This window comes from Podarcis pityusensis (genome assembly GCF_964106645.2).
Source record: "Podarcis pityusensis genome assembly, chromosome: 4".
Lineage (NCBI taxonomy): Eukaryota > Metazoa > Chordata > Lepidosauria > Squamata > Lacertidae > Podarcis > Podarcis pityusensis.
Window position 1 is genome coordinate 61,805,278 of NC_138027.1, and position 27,555 is coordinate 61,832,832.

Here is a 27,555-nt window from a genome sequence, read left to right on the forward strand (position 1 = left end):
TCTTTCTTCACCACCAAAATGGCAGTTATCATTCTTATAGCGCCTCACAAACAGATTTCAATAAACTCCCGAAATCAGCAAGACATTTAAGTACGTTCTTGGCATCAGTTGAAGGAAGTGGTCTGAACAAAAATAATGAATGTACTTCAAACCTGAATTGGAAGCTAAAAAGAGAGACAGCTTGAAGAGTCCACGAGTTTGCAACAGAAAATTCTTGCTGTTTCTCAGAATTACAGCAAAACTGCAGTTTTGGTTTATGAAATGCTGTGAATGTACTTGCCCTTTTTAAAAAGGCAAATGCTGAGAGCAGCTTTAAACATCTTATCTTGTAAAAACCTCTAATTGTGTTAGTGATTGTGGCTGAAAACTAGCTACCTGGCCCACCAAGAATCTCTGATTGCTGTGATGATACCCACAAATTACATCAAGTAGGAATAACATTGCATTGTGGGTAAATCCAAGGAACTGAGGAAGAGGCTGATGGCCCCTGTCACAGAGTGGGCAGAGCAGGCAGAGTTCCAGGGACCATGATCTAAAGGAAAGCACATGTCAGGAGGAAGAGCCAATCTAGAGGGAGATGTAATGGTTCTCTCCTATTCTAATAGAGGAAGTGAAACTACATTTATTTCTGTTAGAGAATGAGGGAAATATCCTATGCTAGTCATCTCTGGAGTGTCAAACGGGACTTGGGAGTTGTGGTCCAAAAACCTCTGGAGGGCCCCAGGTTAGCCAGCCCTGAACTATTAGCAATGGGTGAGAAAATCTAGCTAGTGAAAGTAAGTGAAGAGACTATCTGGGTCACCGGTTAAAAATCTGGATCAGTAAGGCTGTAATCCTATATCCCCTTTGCTGGAAATAAGCTCCACTGAACTCAATGCTGCTTACTTCTCTAAAGGCACAGATTCAACTATAAATCATCTAATTTGTGATTCTAATTCTAGGCTTCTGTGACTTTTGGGGACTAATTTTGGATTCTCTCAGATTTCATGGTGGTCTACTCATGTGAGCAGTGAACTCACACAAGAGTCCGTATCTTTCCATTTATCTGAAACACTGACACGTCAATCTTCTTTAAAAAAAATAATAATCCCAGGGTGGCTCACATAAACTGATAAAACAGCAATAAATACAGTGAAACCCCAACACTTCAGGAACCAGCAGAGCACAGCAAAGTGAATAAAAAACAGCAGAATCAATAAAACCTAATTAATTAAAACAAGCCAAAGTAACATGTTTGTATGCCTAGACAATCTTCTCCTAATGCTTGGAGGGCATCAAATTTGGCATTCCACCCAGCTAAGAGAAAGGGGAAAACTTGGAGAATGGCTTCTGATGATGAGTACAACAACCTGATAAGGAACAGGTGATCTTCCTGTCCCAGCATACTCTGCTGGACAAATTACGTAGTACACTACGTAATTGGACAATTCAGTCTCTGACATATAGTTAAAAGAAGCAACTCTGTGAAGCTAAGCAGGGTTGGGCCTGGAAAGCAACTGGTTGGGAGAACACCTGGAAACTTTTTCTGTACTCCTTGGGGGAAAGGTAGAATAGAAATGTAACAAGTAAAAATAGGGCACTGTACAAATGAAATACTCTGCAGGAAAATATGCTTCTGTTCTCAATACTTACCAAGACATAATTTAACTCCCAAAAAACCTTTATTTGAAGACTGGTAGTATATACCGTATTTTTCGCTTTATAGGACACACTTTTTCATCTCCAAAAATGAAGGGGAAATGTGTGTGCGTCCTGTGGAGCGAATGCAGGCTCCTTGGCTTCAGGGCTGATTTCCTTAAGAATGGATAAGTTTGATCTTCTTGCAGTCCATGGGACTCTCAAGAGTCTCCTCCAGCACCATAATGCAAAAGCATCAATTCTTCGGCGATCAGCCTTTTTTATGGTCCAGCTCTCACTTCCATACATCACTACTGGGAAAACCATAGCTTTAACTATACGGACCTTTGTCGGCAAGGTGATGTCTCTGCTTTTTAAGATGCTGTCTAGGTTTGTCATTGCTTTTCTCCCAAGAAGTAGGCGTCTTTTAATTTCGTGACTGCTGTCACCATCTGCAGTGATCATGGAACCCAAGAAAGTAAAATCTCTCACTGCCTACATTTCTTCCCCTTCTATTTGCCAGGAGGTGATGGGCCCAGTGGCCATGATCTTTGTTTTTTTGATGTTGAGCTTCAGACCATATTTTGCACTCTCCTCTTTCACCCTCATTAAAAGGTTCTTTAATTCCTCCTCACTTTCTGCCATCAAGGTTGTGTCATCTGCATATCTGAGGTTGTTAATATTTCTTCCGGCAATCTTAATTCCAGTTTGGGATTAATCCAGTCCAGCTTTTCGCATGATGAATTCTGCATATAAGTTAAATAAACAGAAAGACAATATATAGACTTGTCATACTCCTTTCCCAGTTTTGAACCAATCAGTTATTCCGCATCCAGTTCTAACTGTAGCTTCTTGTCCCACACAGAGATTTCTCAGGATACAGATGAGGTGATCAGGCACTCCCATTTCTTTAAGAACTTGCCATAGAATTTAGTCCAAAGTAAATAGACATAGAATTGGAGCCTTAGGCACATTTGGACTCCGACCAATCATAGATAGCTCTTAACGTTTGTCCCCAAGTTGGTTTTATAATTAAAATGTTTAATTAAATGGCAAACGAAAGTACTGTAAGATCCTTGTTCCACTAACTGCAAAATATCCAGAAAGAAAATATCACTAATTAAGCTGCAATTCTTTACCCATTTACCTTGCGGTAAAGCCTGTTTGGCATGATGGGACTTCCTTCAGATTTTCACAGTAAGCTTGAGCTATAAATCCTGTTGTATTTTCTAGGAAAGTGTGCACCTAGGTAGATGGAGAGAGTGCAGTAGATCAAAGGATACTCTAAGAAGCAGTGATCACAATGATACAATTATTTTGTTAGTATATGTTGCTCATAATGTCACTTCACTAAATAAACCATTTAGTCTTACATCTCTAGAGACTTCAATGGAACAAAACAGGTCAAAATTCCTATGTACCATCAGAGGTATCAAAAATGACAAATCCTGTTGTCGTTTTTAGCCATTTAAAATGTGGAATGACACAAATATACACTTTCTCCTTGACATATTGCCCTATACAGTCCATTGGGTTTTAAGATTTTCCAGGATCCTGATATATATATGGCAAGGGATACATAAACTCCATCAACACACAGATGAAGTCCTGCAACTCTACTCTGTTATATGCTAGAGGTGAAGCCAAATACATCACAAATATCAAGTTCACACTTGACAAAGGAATAGAGCAAGGCAGATGAGTTATTGGGGTATTGTGACATCTCATAATAAATGATTTCAACCCTTTTAGAAAACACTATATAAATTAGGGAATTTTTCCATTGGTCCCAAGTGAGCTGCGCCTATTATTTTACATGGATTTACTTTACAGTATTTTATTTATTGCTTCCCTTAACTGCCACTCGTCATCCCCACTCAAATCTATTTCCTCTGGAGCAGAGCAGCAATTTTGTCATCTTAGGGTAGTTTTGTCATTGTTCATTTCATGTTTTTGTAGGTAGGACAAGCCAAGAGATTTTATAGATTTGTGTCAACCAGCCAAAAGCCTATAATATATATATTTTTCTGTTCTGAAATTGTAAAGCTAGTCACACATTTTCTCTCTTTTCTTTTCATGTGTGTTTTCCCCCCATTTGTTATTCAGCTGATAACATTTTGATGTGGAGATCAAAGAGTTAATATGCTTTTGAATTGTGGAATGACTCAGATTTCCCCTTCAGTGTTTTTGATTTTTTTTAAGGGTGCTGTGTGGGTGTAAGGTAGGAAAAAAGCGCCAGGAGAATGGATACACTAATTGGGGTTTTCACCTGCTGTGAGTCTAATTGAATACAATGCTTTATTTGTTACTGAAGGAGAAAGAAGATTATGCAAAGTGTCAGAATTTCAGACTAGTTTTTATACTCCTAGTACTTGGTAACAATGCATGGGAAAAGAAGACAGAATGTGCCAAAGGACAGCTTCAATTTACTATTAAGGTGGACTGGGAATTGAAAGCTCTTATTGAAGCTGACTGCTGCTCACGTTCTCAGTAGCAGTTACTTCAGAATGCTCTGTCTCAGGTTTCATTACTTCTGAGGCAATCTGATTCTCCTTACTTCTGTGGGATTAGGAAGAAATATGTAAACATAATTAAAAATAGATTTCTAGATGTTTTAGTTATTTTAGTATTTTGTGTGTAAATACATAGTAAAGTGGAGCAGTGATCGATATCTCTCCTTAAGCTAGTAATAGAAATGGAAATGACTGAGCAAATACAGTGTTACAAAGATTACTGAAAGGAGGAGAGGGCATCATTCAAATTCATCCTTGAGCTCAAGCAAAATATTGCAGACATTCTGGTAAAACATGTAACCCAGTTTCACTTTTCCCTTCAACTTTCACACAAGAAAGTAGAACTGTGGGAATGCTAATTAGCATATTGTTATGACCCCACACGTCATCCTAAATTCCCAGAATGATTTAAAATACATTAAAACTTAAAATTACAAAAAAATACAATCACAAAAGGAGGATAGGTCCTGAATAATACTTCTCAGGTGTTAAAAGCCATGGTAAAGAGGTACAATTCAGCATTTGTGAAAACTGTATAATAAAGTTGCTGGAAACTGTATAATAAAGTTGCTCAGTGGGGTTGGGACTTCCACAACTTAGGGACTCTCATAGAAAACATTCTGGCCACTACTCCCCCAGATTTCTGAGGGCAGCAGAACTAGCAAGAGGGTCCCCTCTGCCAATCTTAACACTTGAGAGTGTCTGTAAGGACGTTGGTGGTCTTTCAGATATTTGGGGCCTGAGCCATTTACATAACAAATGTCTGGTGTGATGGCTTCCAAAGACCCTACTTTATTTGTGGTGAACTCTGATTTCTTTGTTTCCTTATGGGAAGACCACAGATACACAGTTTTTAGGCAATTATAGCCATATGGTATGTGGTGAATTCTGAACATGAGTTGAATATTTATCTTGTATATTAAAAAAAATATTCTTAAATTCCATAAACAATTTACTTTTTAACATTTATTTCATTATTTGGACTATTAGTTTGCTCTGTCCCATTAGGCTTAGGATGGGCTACAATAGTCATGAAATATTATAACATGTTCTGGTGGGACTGTATTGTTTACAGTAAATATAACTGAAAAATATCAAGAAACTGTAAGTTCCAAAAATCCCATGAACCTGCTATAAAACATGTATACCAATATACAGAAACATGTAATTGCATGAAGCACTGACTTGTCCCTGAACAGAAACAGACCCTCCAAGTGTCCCTATTTTCCAGGGACGTCCCTGATTTAGAGAAACCGTCCCAGTTTCTGATTTGATTCTGGAATGTCCCACTTTTCTCTAGGATGTCCCTATTTTCATTGGAGAAATGTTGGAGGGTATGGAGTTATCTGGCCCCCGAGCCATCTGAAGGCAATCCCGTATATGGAAGTTTCTTAATGTTTAATGTTTTATTATGTTTTTATATATGTTGGAAGCTGCCCAGAGTGGCTGGGGCAACCCAGAAAGATGTGTAGAGTATAAATAGTAAAATTATCATTATGGAATGGGACATCCCTATTTTCATTGGATAAATGTTGGAGGGTATGCAGAAAATCTGAGCTTGATCGTGTTCCTTTCATAAGATATGTGGCCTTAGACTTTGATGGAGCTGTTGGGGAGGTTTTTCCTTCTGCTAAGGAAAAACCTCCCCAACAGCTCCATCAAAGTCTAAGGCCACATATCTTATGTGGAACAGCCATTATTAATTCTTCTAGGTGCCTTCACCCAAAGCTGCCTTTAGTTGACCATGGAGAGACCAGGGGGCAGCATTATCAAGTCTTGATATATTTCTATAGATTTAATTAATTAAAATATTTGCATTCTGCCCTTCTACCCACCACTGATCTACTGGATGACTTACAGAAATGTTAAAAATATAGAAAATAACGAAAGTTTATAAAAACCGATACACCAAATTTAAAAAGAATCTATTCCTGGCAAATAATTCAGGAAAAATAACAATATCAACACTTCACAGTTTATATAGTCCCTTAGGAAAAGTATCATAGCCTTATGCTGTAATGTCTTTAAACTCTCTAGAGGTTCCCATAACCTCAGTACCACTGTGAAACAGGCCCTATCTTGCATGGCATCATATGTAATGTCAGATGGGGAGTGTGGTGGGTAAAGCCATTGATACTGCTGTTCAGTGTAGAAAATATTGAGCTAGATGGTCCCCCTGGTATAAGGTAGTTTCCTATGCTCCTAGTGATTTGATGCCTTGATTACAGGTGTCTCTTTTTAAGTCCTTTATGGAAACTAATTTATTGTTTCATAAAATTTATACACCGTTTGGTTATTTTAAAAACCCCTCAACATTGTTTGCTAAGCTAAGCATGAAGTCTACTGTTTCAATATGGTGGCCTTTGAACTGATTCCATCCCACCCAATATACATAGAGGTTCTGCTGCATATATTGTATTTCTTTGCAAGGATTCACACTCTCTTCTATGAAGTGAAATGTTTTGTGTATTTATAGGAACTTTCCACTTGTGAAGAGTTCTCCTGGTCATAGAAGAGATCAGGATAGCATCTGCAGAATAGAGATCAGGATATTGAATAGTGTGCATGTGAATCTGTGCTGCTAAACCATGCATAGGCAAACTAAGGCCCAGGGGCTGGATCTGGCCCAATTGCCTTCTCAATCCGGCCCACGGACGGTCCGGGAATCAGCGTGTTTTTACATGAGTAGAATGTGTCCTTTTATTTAAAATGCATCTCTGGGTTATTTGTGGGGCCTGCCTGGTGTTTTTACATGAGTAGAATGTGTGCTTTTATTTAAAATGCATCTCTGGATTATTTGTGGGACATGGGAATTCGTTCATTATTTTTTCAAAATATAGTCCTGCCCAGCACATGGTCTGAGGAACGGTGGACCAGACCATCTGAGGGACGGTGGATCAGCTGAAAAATGTTGCTGGCCCCTGATCTAAGAGGAAACCTTGGACCTGGGCACACAGTGGTTGCTAAGGTGGTTGGATGTGTGTGAGAGAGAAGTGAGAAGAAAAGTGTGTCTTTAGCAAGGTGTGCTGAGGAGAACTAAGGAAGAACCATTTTGGCAAGGTGGCTGAAGGGAGGCTGGGAAAGTTGCCTTGAATTCCAGTGCTGCACTACTGTGGTGAACAAGCTCCTCTTGAGATGACCATTCTGTAAGATCTGTATTCCCTCTATGTAGACTAAAGTGGTGAATATGTGAATAAATCATTTTTCTTAAAGCTACGACAGGCTCCGCCATGTCTTCAGTTCTCCAAAGTAGCACAGACTTTGGTTGAGGGCCAAGAACCCTGGAATCCTGTGCCTGGCTCAGCAGGAATTGGGGTGGCCTGTAACAATATGTAGCAGTACGGTCTTTCTTTAGTGCTAGCTAAACAGTATAAAGACAAATTTGGTGATTTTTTTTTTAATGAACCGAAAAAAGACCTTGCAACATATATGGTTAAATGGAAACACCACTAAATAACAGTTTATCATGACTGATTTGGGATTCTAGATATATGTTGGAGCAATCCAATTTCAAATTCGGAAATAAAAGCTGAACAGTATGTAGCTATTCTCCACACTTAGACTCAGACTGATGCACATTTAGACTCAGACTGCTCAAGATGTTGACCTTAAGCTAATGCCATAGCTCTGTTTCAGATTGGTGATTCACTGGAGTAGACAGTTGTGAATAGATCCATACAACCTTTCCCCACCACAGTGAGGTTACTTTTTAACCTAAGCTCATATCTGCACCTGCAGGTTTGTACTGCTCTAATTCTTATCAAACTTATGCAGTTTGCACTGTGGCACACACCCACCCTACTTCCGCCTACACTGAATGCAGGGTGTAAATCATTATTTCAACACAGGCGATAGCACTCAGGATACAATATTGTCATGCACTGCATCTTTCCCACACCTTTCCTGTTAGGCTGAGCTCAACTATATAGAGTAGACAGCTGTCTGGAATGAGGCACGGGGCATTTGCTAGGAAAAAAACAGCATGCAAGTCTAGGCTCTTGGACGGTTTCTACCTTGGCCAACTCACTGCCCTGAATGTGTCCCAGAATTGTCTCTAATGTTGGAGAGAGTTTGTGCACAATACCCTCATTTCCATAGAAATGCCCTTGTTCTGTCTGTGTGAACAGCACAGAGTGAGTGGCATGCTACTGTATCTTGGCTTTCTCTTAGTGAGAGTTGGAGTTGGTACTCAGCAGATCCATACTCATCCAGAAGGTTTATTAACACAGAAGAATTCAAAGGCACACAAACCCTTCCCTTAGAGGTCACAGTGGGTATCCTCTTGGACCATACCAAGCATGCATTATCTGTCATGCCTGGGAAATATCGCCAATCTATTCCCATTACATGCTCAACTGGCCTCCAAAGATTATCAATTCAGAGCAATTTAAGCATTCATGTTACTCATACTTTACATGAAAGTACTTTTTCTCTTTATCACCGTTGCAGCAATATAAGCTAAAATTCTTATAAACCATGCACACCCCAAAGCCACAAGGTCTTGTGGCATCTGAAAGACTAACAGGGTGAAACTAAGTAATGCGACAAAGTTAATGTATACATTATACAGTTTACCTTTATGTTGAAATGGCAATAAAAATGTGTTTTTCGTGGGGCGGGGGAAATTGTGGCATAAGCTTTCATGGACTGCAATCCATTTGCATTCCTAAAAATTAACCTAATGAAAACATGGAGGATTCAAGAGGACCATATGCACTCTCATTTCGCTTTTCTTGCATTTTAAAGATTGCGTGGGGGGGGGGAAGGATAGAAAGAGAAATGGCTTTGAGTAGGTGGGGAGCGCGGTATGACTTATTGAAGTTGTGTTACAGAAGAGGTTATATCTAAATGAGCTGAAGTAGTTGGACATTTTACATCCGGAACAGCGCGTCGTTTTAAAAACGTCTCTTTCCATACCCACGTTTTCCCTGTGTTCTGCTGTTGCCCTCTCCAATCTTTTAACCGAATAACGCAAGGTCAGAAAAGGCTGGAGCTTAAAGCGTAATAATGAAATCAGACTTCAGTGAATTAATTCTTTGTGCCTGCGAATTTCCCCTTTTTCTCCTCCTTTCTCTGTCATCTCCTACATTTCAGGAGGAGCCATCCCAGCCCCCTTGCTCCAGTGCTCGCTTCTGTTCCATGAGATCATTTGCGCTTCGGTCCTTTCGCCTCGTCCTGGCATTCTTCGGAGGCACGCCGGATGGCATCTTTTGGTTCTACCTTAAATAAACCCCTCCGCTTCCCATGCAAACGGTGCCATTTCTTTGGAGTTCTCCGCTTGTTGTTTGCAGGTTCAATAGGTGGAGCCGAGGCAGCGAGAGCTCCGCCCTGTCTAGCCCTGCAGCCTTCCCTCCCACTTCGCTTCTCTTACGCCCTTAGCACGAGAATGCTACTCGCACCGCAGTGCTATTCGCTGCTTCGCGCCGGGCTGGCTTAGTTTTGCGTGAGGTTACAAACACAGACACACACAAATACACACACACACACAGAGTCTAGGAATCTTCTCCATCGTCCTTTCCTTTTCCCTCCCTCTTTGGAGTCTCTGATCAGTTCACGGCGATGAGGGAGCAACTCAAAAGGTAAGTTTAATTATTATTCAGACCCGTCCTTTTTTTCCTATTCTTTTTCAATGAAAACCTCGCACTTGTCGAGGCTTGTGTTCTGCTGGCAAGCCAGGGTAGTTAAAGGCAAATTAAACTTCTGAAGACGTCTTTGCATTGGGAATTTACAGCTTGAGCGTCCTCCCTGCCAGCTGTTTTCTCTTGTTCTCAGTGCAGGTGCTTGTAGCTGGCTGGAGCATGCCAGGGTTTAACCCTTTCTCCCACGGCTGTAGACTTTGAAGATGAAAGATTTCTTCTCCCCGGTGCGGAGGCGGCTGGGTGGGGGTTTTGTTTTTAATTTGTGTGTGAGAGAGTGTACGTACACACACAGAGAGGGGGGGGGGGTGGGATTTATCCTGACATCAAAGTAATTTTTCCCGGCGCGCAGCCCAGTTCCTCTCTACATTTCTGTCGTTCAGGGGTTTAAAAGCCCTCGATTTTGTAGCCTGGCACTTTCTAAAGTACCTTTTAATCAGGCTGCATTCTGTGAGCGCCTTAAAAAAAAAAAAGAGGAAGGAGAGAGAAGTCATATTATTTACCATTATGTGTGTAAGGACCCTGCAGAAGAAAGCTCACCAGACTTTTCATTCACCGAGTTAAAAGGTCAAATATCTGCTTGATTTCTTCTGGGAATTCGAACTGACGTTTAATTCAGTGCATTCCTTTCTCTCCCTCTCTCTCTTTAATGCGCCTTCCATGTCTTGGTGAATGTGGTCTAGTTAGAACATGCTGGCTGTGTAGGTATGAATGAAAGAATACATGCAAGCAGCAGCTAAGCAGGAAGTCGGGATAAGGAAAGGGAGAGAGTCTAAAATGTGTACGGGGAGGGCCCTTGGGGAGAAGCTGTTTGTTTGCATCATTAATAGAAAACTTTAAAGGCAAAACAAAGCACTGAGTATTGCATTTTGGTGATTCCCCCTCCCCCATCATTGTGGTTGATACCTGCATCATTGTAAAATTTACGAGTAGAAAAAATATACAGTATTATATCTGGCATATCATATTGCTAAATAAGTCAATTTTCTCTAAGTTAACTTTATATATATAATATATATATATATATATATATATCCCTAAATGCTGGGGTTAGAGAATAAGAAATGTGTGCGTGTAATTTGTATTTGCTGTGAACAGAAATGAGAAATTTTAATATGTAATGTTTTATATGGTGTACCTTTGTAGGAAATTAGTATAGGATCTTAGAAAAAGTATCTAAGTATAGGATCTTAGAAAAACACACCCTTGTTAAAGTAATGTACTCTATATTCAATCTTGTTTCTTAAAATAAGAACTAGTTTGCTGAGGTGTTGCTTGTACCCTATTAATACCAGAGGAAATATAGTTCCCTAAAATATATTCAGTCCATTATCACTAAGGAATTGCAGTCATCATTGTTTGATCCTGAATTCGACAAGACCCTGCAGTGAAATTGCTTTGGCAGAAGTGGAAAGGATAAGCTTTGAAAAGCAAATAGATCAGTGGACAAGTAACAGCTGGAGGGGTTGGCTCACCAAGCTTTAAAAACTGTCAGTGTGCACACAATAAAATGCTGCACATCAAAAGAGACGGAAAAATAATTACCATACTGTATTTAGCAATTGACATTTACTCCCTTCTGCTCCTACTTGATATTAATGCAAAAACTTTTTAATTTGTGCATCATCTTGGAATTCTGAAAATGCCAGCCAAAGCCAATAAAACAACAAACGGCCAACTTTTTCTCAAAAACACACTCATCCGAGGATTATAGATTAAGACAAACAGTAATCCTTCGCAAACCACAAGAGGCTGCTACTTTCTGCATCACTATTCTATTATTTTCACCCTGATTAGTTTCCCTTCAGGAAATTGGGAGAAGATGGGAGGAGGGATATTTGCAGCTCTAAATAACAGCTTTTACAGGCAGGTTACATTTTAATTGGCCCATAATTTACTCTGCTCTAGAATGAGTGACAATTTGATTTATATTAGTATTTCTTTGAAGTGTTAGCTTTAGTTAGCAAAACCAAAACAGTCTATATATTTTATATCCATCTATCTATATAAACGTACACTTACCGCTGGTCCATTAAATCTGTGATAATCTCAGGCACTACTGGAAAACAGGAAAACAAAAAAAAGGCAAAAGGCTGTTTCAGTTCCGCAGTTTGGTGATTTATTATTTCTTAATTTCTGATTATTAGTAAGTAGGTGTTTGGGGTTGGTTCCCTGTTGCCACCTGACAGCATTTTGTTATTCTTCACACATACGCATCTAGTTCATACTGCATTTTTCAAATCGCAGTGGGAGGGGGATGGAACTTGCTCTAATGCTGTTGCAAATTAAGAATAATATAATGTGAAGAATGAATATGCAATTCCATGCTCAATTTTTTTACCCACAACAGTTTTTTAACAAGTGCACGTGCTAGAATCCAAAGAGCGTATGGTAAAGTATTTAAATATAAAATACACATTTTAGAAATACATTCAAAAATACAATGAAAAATGTTTAATATATTCATATTCCTATGAAATAAGTTCTAATGGTGGACAGAGCAAACCTAATTGGGAATGATGGGGGAGTGGGGAGGGAGGTGGCAGAAAGTCTTTCACTTCCACAGCCCTTCACATTTGTGCTGGCCAGGGCAGAAGTCGGGGCAGTATTTGTTTCATCTTGCCCTAACTATTTTCTCTTCATTGTACCAGGTAACATGTCTGATCCTGGGATTTGGGAGGAATTGAGAGGCTGTGAATTCAGATTCAAGGTTGCCTTCACTCACCTCTGGAACACCTTGTTTTGTTGGTGGAGATGCTGCTGGAGGGATTTTGCATGTGCATAGCAGGGGCCTCCACAGCAGACATCTGGCCCTGGTGGCAGGGAGGCACCACTACCCAGTCCTAATCCCTTCCAGCCAGCATGTCCAAGGGTTAGGTTTATTCTGTTAGGCTGTTTTTATCATTTCCGCTGCTGAAGTGTTTTCAGAACAAGTTGTAATAAAGGATGCAGAAGATAGAAAACTAAAACTGGAGACTTTAGAACATGGGTAGGCAAACTAAGGCCTGGGGGCCGGATCCGGCCCAATCACCTTCTAAATCCGGCCCGTGGACGGTCCAGGAATCAGTGTGTTATTACATGAGTAGAATGTGTCCTTTTATTTAAAATGCATCTCTGGGTTATTTGTGGGGCATAGGAATTCGTTCATTCCCCCCCCCCCAAAAAATGGGAGAAATTTACTATCACAGTCTGCACCTAAATCGTCCTGCATAATACCTTTGTTAATCTTGTGCTGGAATGTTCCTTTTTTGTTTTGCTTTGTTGATGTTTATACAAGTTGAACTCAAATGCCACTAGTAATGAAACCAGAATGGGGGTTCCAGAGGATGTTCCAGGTGGCACTGGCTGTGTTCAACACATCATGATGCAAATGCCATGGGTGCAGTTGTTTCATGCACAGCCAGCTGTTGCCAATGTCATTATTTATTTATTTATTTATTTATTATATTTAATTTATATACCACCATCTGATGATCACGGGGCAGATCAGAGAGGTCTTACCGTAATGTGATTTATTTTAAATCATTGACTCTTACGCATATATTTAAATTGTTTGATTGTAATTCATTACATGCCATATTTAGAGATAAGGTAGTGTAGGACTTCATTTTTTAAGGTCACAGTGAACGTCTGATGGACGTTAATGTTTTTCGTTATTTGGAATAGGCAGTATTTGCAGGTGATACTGAGCTGGCTTGTTGAGGCTCGTCCTGTGTGAACTAATTTTCACCCCAGCCCTCTGCAAGGAAAGAATGACCAAACTGTGGGCATTTCAGTCGCTGATGGGCGAGCTTGGGTGCAAAGAGGGCTCTCCTTTCTATTCTCTCTTTTTAACATGTCATCCACATCATGGTATTGGACTTACACATTCTGAACCAGCAACAGCACAGGAGAGAGAGCTTATTTCACCCGTCAGTGAAAATAGCATTCATTGCTTCATGCTATCTCCTTTGGGCTTCATGGCTCATCCCAAAAGCTGTAAGAGCATAGGATGCCAGGTCAGTACTAAGACCATTAGCCCATCTAGATCAGTATTGTCTAAGCTGCTGTTCAGGGTGTCAGACAATAGTCTTCCCCAGTTCCTTCTTGGGGATATTGTGGGTTTGAACCCGGAGCCTTCTACATGTAAACCACATGCTCTACCACTCAGGTGTGGTAAAGTGAGGCCAGAATGTGCAAGTATGTTCTTGCACTCCAGTTTCTGTTTATCTCGATAGCTGGGCTTGGAAATTGGATTAGAGAGGAAGGCATGACCAGTGTGCACCTCAGAATTCACTTTCTGGACTTTGCTTGAGACATGATGGCTTCCTTGTGTATAAACCTGGACACCTTTGGAAAGAACGGAGGGATATGAATTTAATACAAATAAAGAAGTAATCCTCTGCACAAAGAATTCCTTTAGGAACAGAAACAGCATGGGTCCTTCAGCAGATGGAGCACACTGGTTTGGGAAGGGAAAGATGATGCTTTCTTTCTTTCTTTCTTTCTTTCTTTCTTTCTTTCTTTCCAATAATGTAAACCACCCTGTGATCCTAGGATGAAGGGTGATATGAAAATTTAATTTTAAAAAAAGGAATGAATAATGAAATGAATAATGATTATTTAAAGTATAAGGGCTCTAAAATATAAAAATCAGATTAGCTAACCTGTTAGAGTAATTAATTGCCAAAGTGATGTCCTGAAAGTATTTGAAAATAGGCCCTCTAATTACATATAGTTTTACTCCAAACAAAATACTAAATATGTGTTCCTCTGAACTTAGAATTCAATAAACACATCTTGAGATTGTTAACACTAGAGTAGCCCAATCACTATAAACATGAGAAGGATTTCTTAATGTCTGTTTCAGGAGATGAATACATAATATTCAACTACCCCAGTGTATCCCATAGCCAGACAGATAAGGATAACCCATTCATGAGGCAGAGGGAAGCAGGCTAGATGGTTTGTCTGCCTGTCTAATAGATTTCGTAGTCCATTTGCTTCCAGGGTAAGGGCCTTAGCTAAGTGCTGGAGAATATCCTTAGTAGGCAGAAAGTCCAGGTTCAATGCCCTGACATCTCTAGGTGGTTACAGGAGAGAACCCCATCTGAAACCCTGAAGAGTTGCTGCCAATCAGTATGGACAGCACTGAGCTAGATGGGCAACACTGTTGTTTATCTCTTTCCATGGATGCTTCCTAAGTCCTTCACATCATTTTACAATGCTGATGCAAAATAAAGCAGGAAATGTAGTGGGAAGGATCCATTGCACTTGTAGTACTGCACATTCCTTCTTTTACCATATTCCACCATTTGAGCACAGGGAAGCATTTTTGTCCGAATTTTTAGCTTTCTGTTATACAAACTTGCATGCTTATTGGAGTTAAAAATTGCTGCAGATCCATTAAAGATGCTACTGTGTTCCCAAGTGTGGTTCAGAATGCTAAGAGTTGCTGAGTTGGCATTTTGCTTCACACAGTGTGTACACACACACACACACACACACACACACACACACACAAAAGCAGCCCCAAAGCTAACAATTAAATGGCCTTTGAAAATGGCAAAGAGGCTTATGAAGGGAAGTCTCAGTGGAGCCTAACCTTTCCTTGAGCTGCACTTGTGTGTGGAATTGTTGATAACTTTCTAAGCTGAAAATGTTCAGAAAGAAGGAACACTTTTTAGTTGGTGGAATGAAATAGCTGCAGTCTTCTTGTGTTCTGAATATAAAGTGCTGGTTAAATCAGCTCTTGCGCTTTACAATCACACTCAACCATCCCAGAATTTTCCACAAATGATCTTCAGCTTTCCTTAAAATTTCACGCAGGAGTAAGAGAAGTCCTTCTGGTTCTCAAGCACTTTTTTCTGCTCTTGGATATTATATGTTAATGATTTCTAAACTGATCATACATTATTTTTGTTAAACAAAATAACATCACTGTTGCCTCATGGCACTTATTTCAATGGGAGGAGGTTTGTTTTCAGGTCTGAGCCAGAACTTGCAATCTCCTGATAAATAGTTGCTTAGAACTGACCATTGAGAAACACTGGATTGAATAGGATTTACTTACCAGCAAATGTGTTTAGGATTGCAACCTTGTGTATTAAGTGTGACTGTTTTTTTGTGAAGATGAATAGATGAATGAGAAGTAAAGTAACGCAAAGCACATAGTTTGTCTCCTTCCTCCGATAGTTTTGTTAATCTGCCTCAAAAATATCAGTGGTAATCAGAAAAAAACAACCTGGAAGTAAATTCAGGTATTCACTCTAATTCTGTTGTTGAAAAGAACTGGGCACCTCTACCTATTGACTTGTCTTCCTATGGTTTCATGGAATGCTAATAAACATAATAATTGCTAGGGAATTAATGTTAACATAGAGAAAGTTGGAAGGGACTGTAAATTTTGAGAAAGAGTGAAAGAAGTGAGGAATCTGTATTAACTTCAACACTGATCAACCATTAGGTTCCCGTTACAATCTTTATAATAGCTTAGGAAAAACATGTTAATGAATGGTCACAGAAACATACTTTCCAAATTAAAGGTGTCGGTGTAGATTGCCATTTAGGACACTTGACATGGTTGTGATTTTGAAGCAGTGAGTGAAGTGTCAATTTAAAGTGAGAACTTTTGCTGAATAAGAGTCATGATGTTAGAAAATTGTGATTGTCAGAGCTTTACCCTGACATCATAGGGACAAACATCCCTGCCATTTGGCTGAGCTTCTGTGATAGTATGGAATAGTCTCAAGCTTTGTAATTACTTGGGTCAACCTTACATTTATTTAACAACTAGCCTGGTAGCCATAGGTGAGAGAAATTGCTTGCAGTCAAGTGCGTGGAATTCATACAGTCCAGTGAATAGGCTGGTGGAAGAGGGATGGAATGCTCTTTCCCGCCTCTGTGCCCAGCATAGAAATGCAGCAGGCTGCTGCAGGAGGGTTGGCGCTCTCAGTTTCTCTTCTGCAAACCCCCAATAAAACCGGTACCTTTTGTGGACTATTGTGGATACCTAAATCAGCCTTGAAAGTATCAGCAGAGGGGGACTATATACACTTGATGGGAAAGGGGGTCATATTAGCGAGGAGATAGAGATTTGAAAGAAGCCATTCCAAACTGCTGTTTTTAATATAAGGATCCTTGTTTGCATGAAATTGAAATTAAGTATCTGAACCTTCTGAGAATTTTTTTGTTTATGGATCTATTTTTTATTTTACAAAAATTGGAAAAAAACAAACTTTAAAGCGACTTTAAGAACAAAAAGAAACAGAGAGAAAAGGTGAAATTATATCTGTACCTCATTCGACCTACAACCTACCCCTCAATGTCTGTTCCCTCACAATTCTACTATATCAAACATTCAATGGAATATATTCATAAATCCACACGCAGCAAGAATTTGAAATAGGTTTGCTCATTTGATAATCTACCGATTATAGACATGTACAGAATTCAAAGCTGCGAGCAAATGATTGGTCACTCTGTTTTTAAACTGAACATAAATATTCCAAATTGTTACCAAGACCCAGATTAAGGGCGGGAGCTAACATGATTCCATCCAGAGCTTTGGAGCAGCTGTAAGGTTGGCATCAGCAGTTGGCATTTTCAGGCAGCTCCCAGGACCTCTGTGTCTCAATAGGGCCCATTGCTGATGCATCTCCTGGATTCCCGTAAATAGATAGACAGACACACACACAGTCGTACCTTGGATCCTGAACGCCTTGGTACTTGGACATTTTGGCTCCCAAACGCCGCAAACCCAGAAGTGAGTGTTCTAGTTTGTGAACGTTCTTTGGAACCCAAATGTCCGATGGGGCTTCTGTGGCTTCCGATTGCCTGCAGGAGCTTCCTGCAGCCAATCAGAAGCTGCGCTTTGGTTTCCGAATATTTTGGATGTCAAACGGACTTCCAGAACAGATTCCATTCGACTTCCAAGGTACGACTCTGTGTGTGGGTGTGGGTGTGGGCGTGTGGGCACTGCTTTGAGCAGCACTTACCAGCTACTTCCAACAACCACCCTGAATCTACCACAGTGCCCTAAAGCAAAACTACATCACATATATCCAGGAAAAAATTAAATGGAAGTCTGAGCCACCTGTTGGTACTGCTTGGAACATTTGCTTCAGCTCCAATTAAACCCACCTAAGCTGGAGAATTCCTGCCAACCTAGCAGTTCGAAAGCACGTCAGTGTGCAAGTAGATAAATAGGTACTGCTCCGGTGGGAAGGTAAACGACGTTTCCGTGTGCTGCTCTGGTTCGCCAGAAGTGGCTTCGGCTCCCTCGGCCAATAAAGCAAGATGAGCGCTGCAACCCCAGAGTTGGTCACGACTGGACCTAATGGTCAAGGGTCCCTTTATCTTTACCTTTAAGCTGGAGAATGGGTATCTGAGGGCAGTTTGCTCAAAAACCCTCCTCAAACCTGTGACCTCAGTGTACACAGGTTTTCAGCAAAAGCAAAGGCTTCTTAAAACTGATCAAATAATCAAGTTTGATTTAAATAAAGCATCCTTTCAATTAGTTGCTAGACTGATATATAAATGTGATTCTCCCAAGTTATTTTTCAACACGAACAAACCTAGAAAACCTCTCAGGCCAATTAATGACTATTTGGAGAAAGCGCATAAAAGTGACAGAAATCCTTTTAATCTTCGAGTCTTATTTATTCACACATACTAAGTATATTATGAATTAATAAAACATTATTAATAAAAATGTCTTGGAAGTTTAAAAAGAGCCTTTAAATTAAGGCAAACTATTTTTCTCTTTGGTTTTAAAAATCACTCTTCATAAATACTTTAGCACCTCTGATTAGAATTAGCACCACAATAGTCTTTGTCCTTAATAGTACATATGCATGAATGAATATTCCTTAGATTCTTGCCTGAAATATATTAAATGTTGGTTTTTGAATATCAGATATGACTCTTAAAAAATGATAAATAAATAATGACATTCTCCCTATCTGATGAGAGAGATGTTGCATGTATTTTCAAAAGTCAAATAAATAATTTCCCTCGTATACACAAAATTGATTTCAGCTGGCAAACCTCATAGTTGGGCCTTCACACACATACTTGGTAGTTAAATTTCAGTAGGCATACTTGGGGTTGCAGTGAGGGTGTATCAATGTACGATACTGGATTTCTGTACTAGTCTGAAAACCATATGTAGTACTAAGTAGCTGTTATGCCCAATATAATAAACATTTTATCTCATTAAATTATATGTAACTTTATAAACATGTGAACTTATTTACAACGAATCTCTGTTCTTTAGTCCTACAAAGAAGCAGAACTTTACTATGTGTAGATATTTGCTTGAGAGCTTTTTCTTACAGATAACGTTTATAAAAGTATTCATTATGTCCTATATGATGTCATACCATGTGAATTGTATGTAGAGTTGTTTTGTTCACTGAGGTACTAGTACTTTGGAACTTCTTTGCCTAAGAGAACTAGTCACTCCTGGGCACTGCTAGATTATTTAATTTATGGGTAATTCCTACCTCTATATCCCTCTCCAAATCTCATTCTCAGGTTTCATTCAAAATTAACCTCATTAACCCCCTAGAGCTTCCCCTTCTCAACATATAAATGCCAAACCCCCTTTTCACTTTCCCAATTTTATTTTTGAAGCCACTTTAAAAGTTTCTCTTCTCAGTGTGGAAAGTAACACAGTCTCTTCTCCACTTCCCACCAAGGCCTTCCCCTGACCCAACTAATTTACTACATACATTTACTCCTCCTCCTCCTCCTCTTTATTCCCGCCCTACCTTGCCCCACCACTTCGTGCTGTTTTCATTGGCTATTTCCCAGTGTCAGAGCAGTGTAAATATAATATAGAGTAGGTATTTTCAAACTTTTCATTCCAAGGACCCACTTTTAACCCAAACATGCATTTGAGGACTCATTTCTTAATCTTTTAACATATATTTGTATGGTGGTAATGCTCCTGTTGTAACCCACCTTGGATCAAGCTGTGACCCTCAAGTGCATCCCGACCTACCAGTTGAAGACCAGTGGTATAGGGAGATGTAAACATTTATACAGTGCCCTTCTAGTTCTCCTGTACCATTCATGATAATTGAACTGCCTTTCCACATCATTCAGCTCCTCCTTCCTAATTTCTTTTTTGAATTCAGCTATAACACTTATTTTTCTGAGCTGAGCAAAATGTCCTTGGCACCCCATTAAGCTCTTTATTTACTTGGCAAAAAATGAAGTAATGCCCAGGTTGAATAATAAAAGCCGAATTTAGAAAAATTAAAATCCAGATTTTTATTTTTACCTGTAGTCTACTGCTTTCTGTGATTAAACTGAACATTAATATGGAACATACTAAACCCTGAATCAATGATGCCACTTTGGCCATTTCTCTGTGTTTATTTTATTTTATTTACTTCATTAAATGTATACACCGCTTGATTGTAAAAAATCTCGAAGCAGTGAATGAGCTAGATCAATAGAAAGCGTGTCAACCTTTCTGGATTTGGCTATGTAGTTGTGGAGCTACTCATGGACTAAAATGCAGTCAAGGAAACTGTGCATTGCTGGGCCACAATCCTTTCTCAAGCCTTCTGTGCAACACATACCAAATCTTTGATTGACTAAGAAAAGGTTACACTTTTGCTGTGGATGGTATTAAGTCACACAATCCGACTCCCACTTCACAAGACATTACAGTGTCCTCTTTATATCATATATTTAACATAGTTGGCAAGTGTATAAAAATGTATGAAAGGGATTGATGAGGTTTTTTTGCGTGTGCTGCATATGATTGCTTATGTAAGCCTAATGCAATGTGACACTTTCCCTGAACTTTAGTTAGAAGATTGACAATATTTCTGGTTCCAGGAAGAAGTATGATGAATATTGTTGTTTTTGTTATTGTTGTTATTATGGTTTTTGTCACTTGACCTGAAATTACCTTTGTATTACCACATATAATAACTGAACTGTAAAACTACTAAACTTGGCAATCTGTGTAAGAAGAAAGCTAGTTTGCCCTAAAAGTATTGGGACTGGCATAAACTTCATATAGTATTTTAAGTGGATCGGTATCTTTTTTGTCTTGCAGCCATGAGACGCAGACTACATGCTGGGATCATCCTAAAATGACTGAGCTCTACCAATCCTTAGGTAAGATAATTTTTCATATTCAGCTGCTTGGTTCTAAGGAATATTTTCTATACAAATCACAACAACCTTGAGTGAAAATACCTGCATTGAAGCAAACTTTTAAAACGGAAACATAGGAAAAAAGAAAATCTTAGCTTTAAGTGTCAGCAAATGCTTTAAATGTTCAGTTCTTTCATGTTGTTTTATAATAAAGGTGCATTGCAGAGATTTTACCTTTTAAAACCAACTAGTTATAGCATGAGCACACACACCCCTCATGAGTTGAAAACAAGGCCCAGCATAACTGAAGGCAAGCCTCATCAATGTGTTGGACCCATTTTGTGGGTTGATTTACCCAATTTTGGGGCATGAAGGTGTGGCCAAGGGAGATTGTTCTCTTTGCTTTAAGCCAAAAACCCCTTCTCCAGTTGCTGCACATCCCTTGGCTTCCAGCTGCATTCCAAAAACAAAAAACCCAACAACCTTATCTCTGCAGTCCTGTACCTTGTGTTTTTTTCTGGAACCAGAAATGCAGCTGGGGACATGAAGAGAGAGGCACAGAGTGACCATACAATGTTTAAAGTGCAGGCAAAAAGCATTGGGTGTGTGTGTGCTGCATGATCATTTGTTTTGTCTGCCCAAAAGGAAATGCAGGGAGGTTGCAGAAAGTGTGACAGATTGACAGGCATTGATATGTTTCCTCATTTTTCTGCACTTTAACTTGTGTGGCAATATCACACCTTTCTGTGTGCACCTTCCAAACTCTGTGTGTGGTCCACAAAGCGCTGTATAGTATTTTCAGTACCTTTATGCTGGGAATAAAGTAAGCCATATGCAAGCCTTTCCTCAGAGAATAGTATCCATAGTGTACTCACATACTATGATAAGGTTAGCCTGCAGCAATCATGTTTAAGAACAGCTACTCTCACTTCAAATACTGTAGGCCAGGGGTCGGCAACGTGCGGCCCATGGGCTGGATGCAGCCCACGAAGACCATTTTACCGGCCCATGAGCCACCCCCGAACCAAGCCACCCACTCGGTGAGTCCCCTGCGCGCTGCGCTAAACACACACAGGCACAGGGACCTGCTGAGCGGCCCCAGAAGTTGCATCTACACACACACAGATCTCGGAAACCGTGTCTGCGCATGTCCAGATGCAGAAAATCACTTCTGCACAGGTGCGATTTTTGGCGTCTGGGCATGTGCAGGAGCGATTTCCAGCACCGCGCTGTGCCAGTTCGGCCCATGGATGAGCTCCATGGGAGTGATCTGGCCCATGGCCGGTAAACCTTGCAGACCCCTGCTGTAGGCTATAGTTGGAGATTGCTTCTTTAATGTTTCCCCATCTTCCATTATGTTGCTCCATTGGCCCTTGAACATCTTGTGCTTTTGCTTCGAATGGATGCATGGAAAGGAATATGTATTTCAGAATAAGGTCCCACTTCATTTTGTATTTTAGCTACATTAATCAGCAGATTGAGAGATACAGATATTTTAGTGATTGTTTTACTCTGTTTGCAGTATAAATTATTATTAAACAGACAAATAAAAACCCAGTGTAAAAGAAAGATAGCTTTTGAATTCAGTAAAAACATGATCTATTTTTGGTATATAGAGCATGAGGTTACAGATGTTTATATTTACATTTTAGCTAGGAATGATAGAACTTTAAATTTTGTATCTGTGATGCATGGGAAGGGATTTTTAAATATTTTTGGTGCTTCCATAATAAGCAACCCTGTCAGAAATACTGTAGAACAGAGTAAAATGAGTATACTAGGCACAGTATAATACTTTATATAAACTGAACAATTCAAAATCAATCCATTTACTCTTGGGCAGAATCTTTAATGTGTATTCAGTCCTTCCATTTGCCTTGGGTTGGAATGGATAATAATAATAATAGGATGTTTCTGAAGCCCTTTAAGATTTTCTAATTTGTATAAAAAGTTAAAATTAAAAGTACATTTTGTATTGCATGTTTATTACCTATATTATCCCTTGCTCTAACATACACATACCAGGATGAAATCTGGTTTCTTGCTTGGTTGAAGTGATGCTCATAGTTTAAGAAGGCTTAACTGCCCTTTTACAGGCTTGGTGGTGATATAAAAATGGTATCCATTAGTTTTAGAAGAATGTAGTCATGCCTTATACAGCATCACAAGCCCATGCAGAAGCTTTCTTCTTTCCTCTTGAAGTTATAAATCTAACATGCAGAAAATCAAATCATTTTTCCAAATAATGTATCTCTCCCCCACATAAAATAACTTTTCATATAGCAAGCTTTTCCGTTAAGGAGAATATATTCCCTATTTCTCCCTGTTCTATCATTTTTTATGTGATCCTCTTTATAGGTTCACCTTTTGGTTTGTTTCCCCCCCTGATGTATTTCAGCTTTTGATTTTCTATAACACAATGGTTGACAGCACCACACTCTGTTTCAATGACAGATTGTGGTTTGCTTTTGCTTTTTAATGATTTTGCGAGAAGATAACCCGGCACACATTTTTTTGTTTATTTTATACCACATATCCAAAGTTGTAAATTACTGATGGTATCGTATTTGCTATTACTACCTAGTTGTCTTACTTAAACCATAGATTTTTAGTATTGTGCTTTCTTTATCATTCAGTAGTTCATCTTTGAATTATTTGTTTGTCTTTACAATTGCAAATACTATTTTCTAACAGCTCCATGTTTCATTAAACACTGATGTGGTGTTTAACTTTTACATTGTTTCATACCTGGATTTAAGAGGCAATAAATAGTGAAAAGCATCTACACATCCTGCTTTGTTCATAAGATCAGTAACAGAAAGCTACTTTAAAAAATAGTGGAGTTTGATTATGGAAAGACATTGTGAAGATTAGGTTAATTTCTCCACCAACCGTTTTCCATGTCAGCCACAGTGCTGGAGCAGATTGTCTCCTCCTGAGGTTTCTCAACTCAATTCCTCTGGCTTTTACATACTGCATTTTGCAGACCCAGATGCAGTCCTGTAGCAGTATTTCTATGCATGTCTTACAGGAGGTTTAAATAAAACTTTTAGAGTTTTGTTGAACATTTTATTGGAGAACAGTGGAACAGTTAGTTATTAATAGAGCAAGGTGCAAAATTCCTAAATGTTGTGATTTTGCTTTGACAAACTATGATTGCTTTTTATTCTCTTCCCCACCCCTTTTAACAAACATATTTTGTGTTCTGTAAGTTTTTGCTTTATTTGTGGTTACTGGACTTTAAATAATATCCAATATTTGATTAGTTTAACTGTTGCTTACATTCCTTATGCCAGCCTTTCAGACTATTGCAAATATTTATCAACCTTTAAGAAACTTTATTTGCTTGCTTCTGCAGCAGCAAGGCATTCACTCGCTAAATGTGACTTTTCTCTCTGGTTCTTTAAAACTAAAAAAGAATACTTTGAATTCAGAGCTACAGAATGATTCTGAATGTGTGTGGGGGGGGGTAACCATTTCCACAACATCATAAGAGAATGGAGGACTAGACACAATTTGTATATACTAAGTTTTATGCATAGATACAAGTTCAGAAATAATTATTACTCCACTTTCTCCACTTAATCCTGTCTCTACTTTTGTGTTTATATGACTGTACTAAGGGGCCAGCGAGGAGGAAAGCAGTTGGGGATTTATATGCAGAAGGAGGTGCATTGAAGAAAAGTAATCTCTCTAATTCAAGAGCCTCATATATAAGACTCTTGGAGTCCCCCTTTGGGTCCATTGCACTCCTACCAAACTTCACACAATTCAATTCTTTTCAGGGCAAAAAAGTCACAAATGACAGGCTGGTGTAGTTATTTCACAAGATGAACCGCAGTTGAAATAGTCTCAGCTTGCATTTAAATTGCCTTAATACAAGCTTCCAACAAGTTTTGTCCTTGCATTGAGGAAGTGAAAAAGGCAGGTATTAGAAAGCAGATCCTCTTTCAAAAGCTTTCTTTCTTTTTGATCCTTGCAGTGTTGTCCTGCCTCAGATATGGTACCAGAAATTAAATGCTTGCAATAGGTGGTAGGCATCCAAGGCCAGTCCTAGGATTTTGTGGTCCCTTGGCCTTTTCCAGTGTTAGAAACTGAGATATGAAAGCTAGGAGCTAAATGGCACTTTAAATTAGGTTATGGGCAAAACAAATGGAATGTCTAGGCGCGGTTTTTTTAATAACAAGAATACAAAGCTGAAAATGAATGAGCTGCAGCTAAAATATTATGTTCATTTTTCACGTGGTCTAGTCCTCCCCCTGCCCACCCCCCTAATATTCTTAAGAGGGTCTCTTCTCCAGTCTTCAGAGAGTAGCTGGAAGTGGGGATGCAGAAAACAGTCCTCCTTTCCTTCCACTCTGCAGTTTTAATCTGAAATCTTCGGTGCAGTACTGCGCCCAGAGCTCAGAAACTGCTCGTGCTAATGAAATTCCCTGTCACAAAATGCGTGTAGAACAATGGGAGTTTTGAACACTGGCCTTTTCTCCTCCCTCTGAAATTATACCCCTCCCTTTCTGGATCTTACTGTAGAACTACCATCACTTAATAAAGAGGTGGGCAGACTTCAGGCTTATGTGATTTACTTTGTTTTTTACCAGAGACATGACTTTGTTTTTTACCAGAGCCTGTTGCAATGGGGATATATTTAGAATTTAAAATTCTGAGCCCAGGAATTTGTTTTGCATACCAGAACTGATTTGGGCTCCCATGCTGTCTGGTACTGCTGGGAGTTGTAGTTCAACAACATACTGAATGCACTGCATTAGTATCCCTGGCTTAAGGCACAAAAATGTCAGTATTTGAAGCGGGACAGCTGCAGATAGAAGTTGTTGTATGCAGCGTAGTAGCGACATTTTTATATAGGGAAAAGGGTTAAAAAGGTGCTGAAACTTGTTGGGCCTAGGAGGTATGTGGTATATGTGGTGTGCAAGAAAGAGAAGTTATAAATAGTATGTAGAGTGTGTTTGTGAGAGTGCCCTGTGTTAGGTAACTGACAGCATAATTTTGGCTGCGTGGTGTGTCATGGTATGGCATGGTGATTGGGGCAGCACAGAGGTTGGTGGCGTAAGTTCTAGAAAAAAGCCCTGATCCTAACCATGTCTGTTCAGCAGTAGGTATTATTGAATTCCATGCAGTTTACTTCTGTGTCAGTGGAATTTGGATTGTAGCCAACAAATAATAGAGTGGTGGCAGAAAAATACAATCAGAGATTCTGGGATGGCAGCAGCTATGAATTAGGCAGTGGGTGAACTGGACACCTGAAAGAAACCAGGCAGATGAAGGTCAGGGTCAGCCTGAAGACCCTAGGACTTATGCTTGTGGAGCAGGGCTTCCCCCCTCTTCTTGCCCATGCATCTCCTTCAAAATTGTCTCCTGAGGGGTCAGGAAACCCCCCCAAACAGCATGCTGGGGGCAGAGGGGGGTTGTTCTGTCTAGCAAGCTGAAATGCTTGCATGGGTGTGGGTGTGATAGAGCAACTCTGAATTCCACTCAGTGTTCAGTATTTGTCTACGTATGTTTCACAGTCTCTGTGTTGATCCTGTGTTGTGTGACATCTCAGAGTTGCTTAAAAATATTTATCCTGCCTATCGATTTACATGCAACATGAGCATGCCTTCACTGTTGTATTTAGCAGGCAAGGTTTTGAGTTGTCTGCCCCTAGTCAGGGATTTTAAAAATGGAACTGTTCTTCCCCAACTTGGAAGGTAATGCACCTTTTCAAATCAAATTCTGAGTCTTATTTTGAAATCTGTCAAACCCCCAATAGCTCCATTTGATGTGTGACCCATCAGTAATAGTGGGCAGCATGCCAGAGGAGGGGGAATATAGAGAACCCTACTTTGTCCACAGCTGAAACAGGAAAAAAAGTAACAAGAGTTTAGTGTGGGGACAGGGGAATTTGTTGACTGGAAGACAGAAATTGAGGGAAGTTTAAGTTTGCCCTGTTTTTTTTATTTTAAACCAATATTAATAATTGCTGCACTTGTAATGCTTGGTGTTTTTTGGTTTTTTTTAAATCAAATTTGCCTGAAGTTTTTAAGGCAACATTTGGTCTAGTAGCATTTTTAGTACATAATTAATAAATAAATGTGACCTTCTCCAAAACTGCAAGAGAGATCATTCTCTTCATGCTCTGTGCAGGTTATGCTGCTTCCTGAATTTTTTTATAATCTGGTTATATACTAGATGATGAATATACTCTTAAGTGATTTTCTTTTCCTACAAGATTTAAACTGCAAAATAACAGAGCACACTTTCATGGACAAAATACAATTCCCTTCCCCCAAAACACAGCTACAAGACAACATATTTAATCCCAATTCCCAAGCCATGGCTAAAATGTCTGACATCTATAAGGCATTGTCATCTCTTTTCCTTACATGCTCGAGGGAATGTTGATTGGTTCAAGCATTTCAATAGCACATAAGTCACACTATTATTTATTTCATTATCTCAGTTCAAACTTCCTTGTATTAACACTTAAAGCCAAATAATGTCAATCAAAATTATTTTTTTAAAAATCGGTAATCTTAACACATGTGTTAAATTATAGCCAGTGATCAGTAAACTGTTTTCAAACTACATCTTAAACTGCACCATAGCTCTGTGGTAATGTCTTAGTAAAATGTGTACTGTTGTGTTTGTTTTAATGATATTTTAGCAATATCGACCTCAGCATTTTCAGTTAACGA

The 27,555-nt window shown here is 39.3% G+C and overlaps 1 protein-coding gene and 1 long non-coding RNA gene across 13 annotated transcripts in view; one reads left to right on the forward strand and one right to left on the reverse strand.

Moving 5' to 3' along the window:
* Positions 1-27,555, forward strand: part of DMD (dystrophin) — a 1,019,805-nt gene that overhangs the window by 930,697 nt on the left and 61,553 nt on the right. For 11 of the 12 annotated variants that reach the window (XM_081003446.1, XM_081003453.1, XM_081003448.1 and 8 more), the window contains one exon: positions 20,823-20,884. In XM_081003446.1, the coding sequence (XP_080859572.1) occupies positions 20,823-20,884 (62 nt within the window). Of the gene's footprint in view, positions 1-9,497; positions 9,710-20,822; positions 20,885-27,555 lie in introns of those variants that run through there. The other variant, XM_081003445.1, reaches the window with a different exon arrangement.
* LOC308476101 lies at positions 1,060-10,457 on the reverse strand. Its single transcript, XR_013985715.1, has 3 exons — positions 10,270-10,457; positions 2,765-2,862; positions 1,060-2,363 (listed from the first exon to the last, which is right to left on the reverse strand). It is a non-coding gene; the product is annotated as an uncharacterized lncRNA (long non-coding RNA).